This window comes from Oncorhynchus mykiss, chromosome 16, assembly GCF_057628025.1.
Source record: "Oncorhynchus mykiss isolate SJ-2025 chromosome 16, ASM5762802v1, whole genome shotgun sequence".
Lineage (NCBI taxonomy): Eukaryota > Metazoa > Chordata > Actinopteri > Salmoniformes > Salmonidae > Oncorhynchus > Oncorhynchus mykiss.
Window position 1 is genome coordinate 26,684,754 of NC_143037.1, and position 12,825 is coordinate 26,697,578.

The 12,825-nt window shown below is 38.4% G+C and overlaps 1 protein-coding gene across 1 annotated transcript in view; it reads right to left on the bottom strand.

The window, feature by feature from the left end:
- The window catches only part of rundc3ab (RUN domain containing 3Ab), a 46,435-nt gene that overhangs the window by 19,287 nt on the left and 14,323 nt on the right, over nucleotides 1-12,825 (bottom strand). Inside the window, exons 5-6 of the mRNA XM_021565436.3 lie at nucleotides 8,221-8,310; nucleotides 7,883-7,963 (exon numbers count right to left, since the gene is read on the bottom strand). Of these exons, the coding sequence (XP_021421111.1) occupies nucleotides 7,883-7,963; nucleotides 8,221-8,310 (171 nt within the window). The remainder of the gene's footprint in view (nucleotides 1-7,882; nucleotides 7,964-8,220; nucleotides 8,311-12,825) is intronic.

A 12,825-nucleotide genomic window follows, 5' to 3' on the forward strand; every position in this document is an offset into this window, starting at 1 on the left:
TAGACCATGTTGCTATGTGCATAATAGCAAAGTTAACCAGCATATTGGTGATGAGAACAATGCGGCGGAGGAAGCAGCAGAATGAAGAGACGGGAAAACAACCCTTGCCTTATTGTCTAAATATGACCCGTTTCAGGAAACTAAGCATACAGTGCCCTGCGAAAGTATTCAGCCCCCTTGAACTTTGCGACCTTTTGCCACATTTCAGGCTTCAAACATAAAGATATAAAACTGTATTTTTTTGTGAAGAATCAACAACAAGTGGGACACAATCATGAAGTGGAACGACATTTATTGGATATTTCAAACTTTTTTAACAAATCAAAAACTGAAAAATTGGGCGTGCAAAATTATTCAGCCCCCTTAAGTTAAAAGTTACTTTGTAGCGCCACCATTTGCTGCGATTACAGCTGTAAGTCGCTTGGGGTATGTCTCTATCAGTTTTGCACATCGAGAGACTGACATTTTTTCCCATTCCTCCTTGCAAAACAGCTCGAGCTCAGTGAGGTTGGATGGAGAGCATTTGTGAACAGCAGTTTTCAGTTCTTTCCACAGATTCTCGATTGGATTCAGGTCTGGACTTTGACTTGGCCATTCTAACACCTGGATATGTTTATTTTTGAACCATTCCATTGTAGATTTTGCTTTATGTTTTGGATCATTGTCTTGTTGGAAGACAAATATCCGTCCCAGTCTCAGGTCTTTTGCAGACTCCATCAGGTTTTCTTCCAGAATGGTCCTGTATTTGGCTCCATCCATCTTCCCATCAATTTTAACCATCTTCCCTGTCCCTGCTGAAGAAAAGCAGGCCCAAACCATGATGCTGCCATGACCATGTTTGACAGTGGGGATGGTGTGTTCAGGGTGATGAGCTGTGTTGCTTTTACGCCAAACATAACGTTTTGCATTGTTGCCAAAAAGTTCAATTTTGGTTTCATCTGACCAGAGCACCTTCTTCCACATGTTTGGTGTGTCTCCCAGGTGGCTTGTGGCAAACTTTAAACTACACTTTTTATGGATATCTTTAAGAAATGGTTTTCTTCTTGCCACTCTTCCATAAAGGCCAGATTTGTGCAATATACGACTGATTGTTGTCCTATGGACAGAGTCTCCCACCTCAGCTGTAGATATCTGCAGTTCATCCAGAGTGATCATGGGCCTCTTGGCTGCATCTCTGATCAGTCTTCTCCTTGTATGAGCTGAAAGTTTAGAGGGACGGCCAGGTCTTGGTAGATTTGCAGTGGTCTGATACTCCTTCCATTTCAATATTATCGCTTGCACAGTGCTCCTTGGGATTTTTAAAGCTTGGGAAATATTTTTGTATCCAAATCCGGCTTTAAACTTCTTCACAACAGTATCTCGGACCTGCCTGGTGTGTTCCTTGTTCTTCATGATGCTCTCTGCGCTTTAACGGACCTCTGAGACTATCACAGTGCAGGAGCATTTATACGCAGACTTGATTACACACAGGTGGATTGTATTTATCATCATTATTCATTTAGGTCAACATTGGATCATTCAGAGATCCTCACTGAACTTCTGGAGAGAGTTTGCTGCACTGAAAGTAAAGGGGCTGAATAATTTTGCATGCCCAATTTTTCAGTTTTTGATTTGTTAAAAAAGTTTGAAATATCCAATAAATGTCGTTCCACTTCATGATTGTGTCCCACTTGTTGTTGATTCTTCACAAAAAAAATACAGTTTTATATCTTTATGTTTGAAGCCTGAAATGTGGCAAAAGGTCGCAAAGTTCAAGGGGGCCAAATACTTTCGCAAGGCACTGTATATGTAGTGGGTCACTACTTCACAGGAGAGCCGTTTGAACATAAACTTTTTTTTAAATCAAAATGCATTTTTTTTGCAGAAACGCCTTCTCGAACATGTGAACTTTCATGTGCCTTAATAATGAACTTGTATACCATCTGTAAGCATGAATAAAATTGTTAAATTATTAGCTTAGTTAGTTTAGACACAGAAAAAGTCAGCAACCTTCCCGCTAGCCATGATTGGCTGAGATAATGAGTGTGCTGGAAATGCAGAGAGATTAGTTTGGATTGGTCTGCCATATAGCACACTTCTGTCTATTTGAGATGGTCAATATGTGTAGGTAATCCTGTCTAATTTGTCTTTTTTATAGCGTAGAAGTGCTGCATAAGTGTTGCTCTCCACTTTCTGGAGGACCGAGTTTTGAAATCAATGGAATTGGAGTATGATAGCTAAGGAGATGGAAAAAAACACCTGTCTCCGGATTACATCTTTAAACTAAGAGCAACCATGTCTGTAAAAATATCTGAACATTATGAAGTGGATATGAACACACACGTACTCATTTACATGCTTGCTTACACATACAGACGTATACGCACACGTGTGCACACACACACACACACACACACACACACAATCTCGCTCTCTTCTATTCTCTCCCTCTCTCTCTATTGTTGAGAACTGTTTTATAATTGAATATGTTTATTGTTTGTCTATATTTTTTATGTATTTGTCTACAAGTTTATATATGTTTACAACAAGCAAGGGGAAGATATCAGAATAGAGGCAATGGGGAATAATAACATATTGTATGGCATATATTTGTACTGTAGTGAAGCCGTCTCTAGAGTAATGCAAGGTCTCTTTCATGATCATGTGAAACGTCAATTGCTATGGAAATGCTGGGATGTGTATTTCAATTATGTTAAAAGTAATTATGATGCAACTATGATGGTGATACGATATGGATTACAATTATCATCATGAATATTAAGGCTATACACACTACGTTACACACATAGACACTTAACCATGCAAATTGGCAGAGATATTATTTATTTGGACAGTCTCACTCTTATACAGACATTGTACACACTCTTACTAAATCACATCCAATATCATACACATCAACCTACTCAGATTTACTACACACATAATATCTTGTCTGAATTTTCTAACATCTGTGGCATTGGCACACAGGAAAGGAAATAAAACAAGTCAGTTAAGAAAAAAATATTATTTTCAATGTCAGCCTAGGTACAGTGGGTTAACTACCTGTTCAGGGGCAGAACGACAGATTTGTACCTTGTCAGCTCTGGGATTTGAACTTGCAACCTTCCGGTTACTAGTCCAACGCTCTAACCACTAGGCTACCCTGCCACCCCTGGAACCTAATTCTAAATATCAGACATTTAAAAGCTCTAGTTTTGACCATCATAATACCTCTGTTGACAGTAACTTTACAAACACTAATTATGGTCAATTTAGGCTGAGAATAATATCTAGTTACGGTAAGGGGTGAAATAAGTATAGCCAGTTATAATTGTATTGGTTTAGCAGATTATAAAAAAAGAAAATCAGTCTTTACATGGCTAAACGGAATATAATATATACTGTTTACAGGAAACTCAATCTACATCCTTAGATGTAAAAAGGAATGGGGTGGTGAAATAATTTTCTGTCATGGACAGAAAATAACTAAAGGAATTTGCAGGAAGTCGTTACTGAAGATGGAGTCATCTATGATTCTCCGAATGATATTTTAAAAGAGGAAGCTAATTATTTTAGGCAGATGTTCTCTTTTACATCTCATCCTCTCCCACTGAATGAAGATTATGGTAAGGAATTCTTTCCAAAAAAATTAACAAATGTACAGAAAGATCAGTGAGAAGGCCAAATTACAGAGGGAGAACTTTTTGAGGCTATTAAATCGTTTCAGTCTGGAAAAACCCCAGGGAATGATGGCATCAAGTATTTTTTGATATACTAAAAGCTCCATTGTTAGATTGTTTTAACTACTCCTATAGAAATGGTAGTCTGTCAGGTACTCAGCAGGAAGGTCTGATTTCTCTATTATTAAACAAGACCCATATGGCAAATATAAAGTTTTATCTAAAAAACTGGAGGCCCCTTACACTTCAATGTTGTGATGCAAAAATACTAGTGAAATGCATAGCACTCAGAATTAAAAGGGGTTTACCAGGTATCGTTCATCCTGATCAGACAGGTTTTTAACATGGACGATACATTGGAGATAATATACAACAACTACTAGAAATAATAGAACATTGTGAAACATATAAGAAGCCAGGAATGGTATTTATAGCGGATTTTGAAAAGGCATTTGATAAAGTAAGACTGGATTTTTTTCAATTCTGGTTATGCTCTTACAAAATGGGTAAAAAATAATGTATAGCAACCCCAGGTGTAAAATAGTAAATAACGGCTACTTCTCAGAGAGTTTTGAATTGTCAAGAGGAGTTAAACAAGGATGTCACCATATCTATTCGTTATGGCCATCGAAATGCTATCTATTAAAATCAGATCCAATAACAACATTAGAGGATTAGAAATCCAAGGCTTAAAAACAAAGGTGTCCATGTATGCCGATGACTCACGTTTTATATTAAGTCCGCAAGCTAGATCCCTACAATGTCTCATTGAAGATCTAGATAATTTTTCTGTACTCTCTGGACTAAAGCCTAATTATGATAAGTGTACAATATTACGCATTGGATCTTTAAAAAATAAAACTTTTACATTACCCTGCAGCTTACCTATAAAATGGGCTGATGGTGAAGTAGACATACTCGCTATTCATATCACAAAAGATAGAAATAAGCTCTCACCATGACTTTCAATAGAAAACTTGTAAAAATAGACAAGATCCTGCAACCATGGAGAGGTAAATACCTGTCTAGTTATGGAAAAATTGCCATGATTAACTCCTTAGTCATATCTCAGTTTACTCATTTACTTATGGTGCTGCCTACTCCTGATGATTCGTTTTTCAAATCATATGAGCAAAAAATATTTAGATTTATCTGGGACGCTAAACCGGACAAAATAAAACATGCCTATCTATATAATGAATATGTATTGGGTGGGTTGAGATTATTAAATACAAAAGCACCAAACCTCTCTCTAAAAGCTTCACTCATTCACACGTTTTATTTGAACCCTAAATGGTTCTCAAGTAGATTACTAAGAAAAGCTCATCCATTGTTTAAAAATTGCCTATTTGTCTTTGTGCAGATTGCCATGTCTCATTTTCATTTTCCATCAATTGAACATTTTCAAACAAGCATTGTTTGCTTGTTTGGCAACAATTTCAATTCCACCCCCCTGAAAAGATAGAACAAATATTACAACATATATTATGGCTGAACTCAAATGTGCTGGTTGATAAAATACCTGTATTTATGGAAAATATGTTTGAAAAGGGTATTTTGTTTGTTTGGGAAGGTCTGCTCAATCCAAGAGTACAACCAATTCAATACAGCATTACCCCAAAAATGGAGGAGGCAGGTGGCAGCGAGAGGAGGTAGGGAACTGGTCTGTCTGCCCAATATAAAGGATCAAAACTGGCGGAGGAATAAAAATAGCATAAATAGGAAAGTATACCAGTTTCATTTGAGGACCAGGATGTTGACAACTGTGCCATACAGATTGCAAAAGAGTTGGGAAGAGATGTTTGATGTACCGATTTCATGGTACAGGGTGTATGAGATGATATATAAAACAACGCAAGATTCAAGACTTCGTGCTTTTCAGCTAAAATTATTATATAGAATTCTTGCCACCAACAAAATGTTGAATATTTGGGTCATAAAATCATGGAAGCTCTGCAATTTTGTTGTGAGGATACAGAATCAATAGACCATTTATTTTGGTATTGCCCTCAGGTAGCCTGTTTCTGGTCTCAGGTTCAGGAATGGCGGAAAATGCATAGCATTATTATTATTTTTTTTTTATAAAACATAATAAAAAGTACATTTGAATGGGATCTTGGTGGGTTCGGGTTCACGTTTTTTGGCCTGGTGGTAGATCGGTCAACGTGCCCTTGAGCAGGGCATTGACACTGGATGCTTCTGTGTGTCGCTCTGAATGGGAATCTGTTGGATGACTGGTATGATGTAGTTGTTGAGCGGCTTCACTGCAAGTATATTGTATGTTAAGAATATTCAATAAATACATTTTTACAAATATTTTTAAAAAGGGCAACCATGGCATCCATGACAGGAGACGTGTCCATCTATGATGTAATGTTAAACGGGTAAGATAGTCTAGCTAGCTACATTTTCTGATATTACGTGTTTCTAATTTTGACAGAAAGTGGTTTCATTTCAAGTTAGTGTATTGTTAGCTAGCTACCTAAAGTTAGCTGGCTGGCTAGCTAATGTTACATATATGATCTTATTATTTGTATCTCAGAGTCATTTGATTAGCTAGTTATATCATAATGTTAGCTAGCTAACATTGAACCTGGTTGGTTAGCTACCTGCAGATTGATGCAGGGTAGTAACGTCATGAGTTGGGATTATGGCTAATTGTTTAGCTAGCAGGCTAGCTAGCTACATGTCTTAACAAAAGACTCTACTATGCAAGTTTCGAGTGCGTTCGTAAATTCAGTCTGGCCAGTCTACTCTGATTTCAGAGCCCTCTCATCTGAGTGTGCCAGAGCGCAGAATAAATGATGAATTTATGAAAGCTCAACCCCCGCTGAATTTGGCCGGTGTCAGTAAAAAAGCGTAAATACATTGTTTTCAGCAGCACAGTTGCAGTCACCAACTCTGGATAACATGAAAACAGCCTAACCAGCTCTGCTAGGGCGAGTAAAATGGTCAGAGTTTGGGTGGGGGCTAAAGCTTAAGCGGGTGTGAATGATGCTGAATGGGTGTAGACAAAGAGGAGTTCTCAAGTAGGGGCAAAACATTCAAAGGCCATTTTCTCAAAAGTGAGGATACAAGTTTATCAACTTTCAAAGCAGAATTACTTTCCCATTGTTCCTCAAATGCAGTGTATGATATACCATTTTGTAGCTCTGTGTCTCTGCTTTTATCCAATGTCAAAAACACCATTTAAAATTTTGCTACATAAGACCGAATCAAGGCGGTCGGTCACAAATAGATAGATATTTGTGGGCTATACTCGGCCTAGTTTCGGCCTTGTCTCAGGATGGTAAGTTGGTGGTGGAAGATATCCCTCTAGTGGTGTGGGGGCTGTGCTTTGGCAAAGTGGGTGGGGTTATATCCTTCCTGTTTGGCCCTGTCCGGGCGTATTATCGGATGGGGCCACAGTGTCTCCTGACCCCTCCTGTCTCAGCCTCCAGTATTTATGGTGCAGTAGTTTGTGTCGGGGGGCTAGGGTCCGTTTGTTATATCTGGAGTACTTCTCCTGTCTTATCCGGTGTCCTGTGTGAATTTAAGTATGCTCTCTCTAATTCTCTCTTTCTCTCGGAGGACCTGAGCCCTAGGACCATGCTTCAGGACTACCTGGCATGATGTCTCCTTGCTGTCCCCAGTTCACCTGGCCGTGCAGCTGCTCCAGTTTCAACTGTTCTGCCTGCGGCAATGGAATCCTGACCTGTTCACCGGACGTGCTACCTGTCCCAGACCTGCTGTTTTCAACTCTCTAGAGACAGCAGGAGTGGTAGAGATACTCTTAATGATCGGCTATGAAAAGCCAACTGACATTTACTCCTGAGGTGCTGACTTGCTGCACCCTCAACAACTACTGTGATTATTATTATTTGACCATGCTGGTAATTTATGAACATTTGAACATCTTGGCCATGTTCTGTTATAATATACACCCGGCACAGCCAGAAGAGGACTGGCCACCCCTCATAGCCTGGTTCCTCTCTAGGTTTCGGCCTTTCTAGGGAGTTTTTCCTAGCCACTGTGCTTCTACACCTGCATTGCTTGCTGTTTGGGGTTTTAGGCTGCGTTTCTGTACAGCACTTTGAGATATCAGCTGATATACGAAGGGCTATATAAATACATTTGATTTGAAATTTGATTTGAAATTTATAAACCATGTATAAACAAACAATGTATTGTCCAATGTTTGTTTAATCAAGATTGTGGCTTTAACATAGCTAGCTCTACATTACCTCTGTGTGAACTTTAGGTATGGCGTGTAGTCGATGACAGCAGAGGATTTTCCATCCAGGGCCTCCCCCTTTAGACAGAAACTGTGGACAGAAAGTCATAACCCAATCAAACACGGACCTATGGACAGCAACCTTGTCATATGACTATGTCCATCACAGAATAACAAGGCCCTCTTGATTTCCTCTCCTGGTGCCTCTCTGCCATTGTTGCTGTAACTTCCTCAAACTTTCTCAAGGCCTTGTTTTTGAAAAGCATTTTCTGACAAATGCATTTTTTAAAAGCACTAGAAAAACAATTGATTTCTCTGATTTCATCGAGCATGTTCTCCCAGCCTCACCTGAAGTCTATGGCTCCGAGTCCAATAAGCATCCCTGTTAGGACCGTGGCTTCTTCCCTTAGCATGATGGCCCCATCACCATAGAACCTCCTGTAGCACACACACACATAAATATAGGTGTGTCAGGTACCCTAGGTGTTTGTTGGGATTGTTAGTTGTCGTTAAGGTTGTGGCGGTCATGAAATTTTGTCAGACGGTTATTGTTATGCAAAAGACTGCCGGTCTCACGTTAATTAACATGTTCAGCATCTCCAGGCCTCCACGGAGTCCACACATACAAGCCACAGATGCACGCATTTAGAACATTTAAAAAAAAGTCAAAGTAATCAATTTAATATACACCATCACAATAAATCAATTATTTTAGTCAGGTCTAAAGAAACGTTATGATGTGAAGAATGAACAGAATATGGAGGGCCTACTGTATGTTATCTGGCTATGCTCAATGCCATAGGCTGTAGGCGTGTTAATTTAGCTGACAAGTCCTGTGCCATTATTTTATATTATACGATTTATAGTAAGAACAATATAATTGAACTTTTCTGAATAAAATAGAAAGGGTTTGAAACAGGGCCTATATGCTTGATATAGAGTTATTTGGCAACTTTAGTTGTGAATGATACAAACCTTTGAAAGTCTTATAAATCAAAACATATATAGGCTATTGATGATTTGAGAAAGTCGCAAAAAAAGCTTGTGCTCTGTTCCTTGCCTCATGCTGCACAGCTGTTTTCTCTTCAAGAGATCATATATTAACCCACATGATGTCAGCTGGTCCTTTTGTGGCAGGGCTGAAATGCAGTGGAAATGTTTTTGGGGGATTCAGTTCATTTGCATGGCAAAGAGGGAATTCATCTGATTACTCTTCATAACATTCTGGAGTATATGCAAAATACCATCATACAAACTGAGGCAGCAAACTTTGTCAAAATTAATATTTGTGTCATTCTCAAAACTTTTGGCCACGACTGTATATCCACAGTAAAACGAGTCCTACATCAACATAACCTGAAAGGCCGCTCAGAAAGGAAGAAGTCATTGCTCCAAAACTGCCATAAAAAAGGTTTGCAACTGCACATAGGGACAAAGATCGTACTTTCTGGAGAAATGTCCTCTGGTCTGATGAAACAAAAAATAGAAATGTTTGGCCATAATGACCATAGTTATGTTTGGAGGAAAAAGGGGGAGGCTTGCAAGCCGAAGAACACCATCCCAACCGTGAAGCACGGGGATGGCAGCATCATGTTGTGGGGGTGTTTTGCTGCAGGAGGGACTGGTGCACTTCACAAAATAGATGGCATCATGAGGCGGGAAAATTATGTGAGGCAGGAAAAGTATGTGGATATATTGAAGCAACATGTCAAGATATCAGTCAGGAAGTTAAAGCTTGGTCACAAATGGGTCTTCCAAATGGACAATGACCCCAAGCATTCTTCCAAAGTTGTGCAAAATGGCTTAAGGACAACAAAGTCAAAGGATTGGAGTGGCCATCACAAAGCCCTGACCTCAATCGCATAGAACATTTGTGGGCAGAACTGAAAAAACATGTGCGAGCAAGGAGGCCTCCAAAACTGACTCAGTTACACCAGCTCTGTCAGGAAGAATGGGTCAAAATTGTAGAAGGCTACCCGAAATGTTTGACCCAAGTTAAACAATTTTAAGGCAATGCTACCAAATACTAATTGAGTGTATGTAAACTTCTGACCCACTGGGAATGTGATGAAATAAATAAATGCGGAAATAAATCATTCTCTCTACTATTATTCTGACATTTCACATTCTTAAAATAAAGTGGTGATCCTAACTGACCTAAGACAGGGAATGTTTACTAGGATTAAATGTCAGGAATTGTGAAAAACTGAGTTTAAATGTAATTGGCTAAGGTGTATGTAAACTTCCGACATCAACTGTATATATATATATAGGTCATGCCTCCCGGGTGGTGCAGGGGTCTGAAAATCAATCTGTAGTTTTTCCTAATTACATTTTGTGCCATGATGTAAAACGTCTGTTGTGTAGATTTGTGAACATATCAAAATACTTAAACTTACATGCAAAATACCTGCTGTTAACTTTTAAATGATTGGAATGAATTATCCAAAGAGAGTGTAAAGATTTTCACTGCATCTCAGTGCCAAGAGGCTTTACTTCAGTCCCTGGATCGAATACAGGCTGTTTCACATCCGACCGTGATTGGGAGTGCCATAGGGCGGCGCACAATTGGCCCAGCATCATCTGGGTTTGGCCGGGGTAGGCCGTCATTGTAAATAAGAATTTGTTCTTACCTGACTAGCCTAGTTAAATAAAAGGTTACATTTTTAAAAACAACTGGCGGCAACCGCGGCACAATCAATAGGAGATGAACAGTGGCTGGTGCTGAAAATATAGCTAACTTGTTATGCAAGTGTTGCACACCAACATATGGAGAAAACCTACACCAGTCGAGCAATTAATTTTAACAATAATCTTCATTTTAATTTGACTTTACAAACAACAAAATGGCTTAATTGGAGTCTATTTCTTTGGAGCCCAGACCTTTATAAAATAACAACTGGCTGAGGTAGTCAATGAGGCTTAACAGTCTATTAAAAGTTGGAATTGTTTTATTAGGCCTAGTTACAATTGCAACTGGTCAAAAATGTAGCATCCTACATAAAACAATCAGAAATAAGTCTGCACGTTCGAACTAAAACAATGTAACTAATAATGAAAAGCGTACATTTGTAAAGTAATTGGAAAGGTAGAGACAAATTATTTGTGACATTGTGGTTACAATAAAGAATGTAAACAAGATGTGATCAAGATGATGTGTTTTTATTTACAGTAGTGATGGACAATTGGAAACCGTTTGAAAACAATTTGAAAACAGGTTTTCAAACACTTGTTTTTCACAAGTGTACTGTAGTACTGTAGCAGGTGTAGCACATCATGCAAATGTTTCCTATTAGCAGGACGATAGAATTTTTATAGCGCGGCTACTGTTGTGAAAATCCCTCGACTTGCAATGTATTCGATGCTTAAGTACTCTAAAGTGTTACATTTTCTAACTCAAAACAACAGTACAGTATTTCTTCATCAACATCTTTATGCTTTCGTTAATAAAATAACGAGAAAAAATACATTCAAATGCGGACGCTTATTTTAACTACATTTTAGTCGCACTTCCACCCAGCTCCACGACCACAGGTAAAACCTTGCTGAGATGATCAATGTATTTGTTGCATTGTTGTATCGTCAATTTCTCAAGCCAAAACGTCTTGATGGCCTTGACCAGTTCATTTTTGCTTGTCGGCTTGGCAGAGTTACAGATGAATGTTTTCAGTTGATGCCAAACAAGTTAGATCAGGTTTAAATCAGGAGACCTACATGTAGAGATTAAAAAAATAGATATATACCGTAGGCCTACCATAGGTGTTGTAGGGCTTTCATTTATTTATTTTGTTTTTATTTAACCTTTATTTTACTACATAAAGGTCTACATACTCTGCTGGCGTCTTGACCCAGTTTATGCCCTCAATTGCGATGCAAACCCGGGCGGCAGTGTGTTTTGGGTCGTTGTCTGCATTTGGAGAATAATAAAATACATTTAGCGTAACAGCCAACATAAGGAACAATACTAGAAATATACATGTAAATAGGTCTAAACATAAAATATTGCTATAATCCTACCTTGAAAGAAACAATGTAGTCCCCAGAAACACCTCTCTGACATAGGGTCCAGCATATCTCTTGATGATTTCTTCCTCAAATAAGTCTCGAGCCATGGTACCTGAAAAACAAGGCAAGAGTGAATTATAGTTGAACACATAACAGTCCGCGAGGTGTAGGCTACAATATTTGATGTACCTTTTGCTTTGTAAATAGCCAAACTTACCATCAAAAATCAAATGTGGGCCTGGTCTCTTGCGAGAAATTTGAACGGATGCTTGGGACTCGGCTTGCTTGATCTTCTTCCTTTTTTTCTGTAACAATTTTGAGCAAATTGCTCAAGGGCCACGGTTGATTCGTCATGTCATTGAATGTCTTGCCAGCTTTGATCCATGCCAGTCAACACATATCTTAAGAACATCATGTTCAATTATTTTCCATGATATTCTTAAGATATGTGTTGACTGAATATAAGCAAGTGATGTCTGCTAAATAATCAAGTTAGGTTTCTCCAGAAATAAATATGCTAAATAACAAACTGGCTTTATTTACAAATTAGTGAGAATGTCTCACCCCATGTTCAAGAATTGCCTTTTTTTTTCTCGCTCACTCTAGGTTAAATGAAAACGAAATCTCCAAAATATCGTTACTTTTTAAACAAAGCGATTATTATTATTATTAATTCATTTAGAATTATATAAAAGCCCCTTAGATATTGTCACGGATCTTAACGGAAAATGCTCCTTAGATATTAATTTAGAATCCTCTAAATGTAATTATTGTCAGAGAGTCACATCATTGAATTTTTTTTATTTTTAGATATACTGTAGGCCTCCCATAGGCAAAATTAGTCTCACCAGTGTTGAGTAATGTGATGTTAAAAGTGGTGTAGGTCTTATTTATTTAAAAAGCATATTGAAGCAATAGTTGAACCCTGGTCTCCGGCGTGCCCTGCCC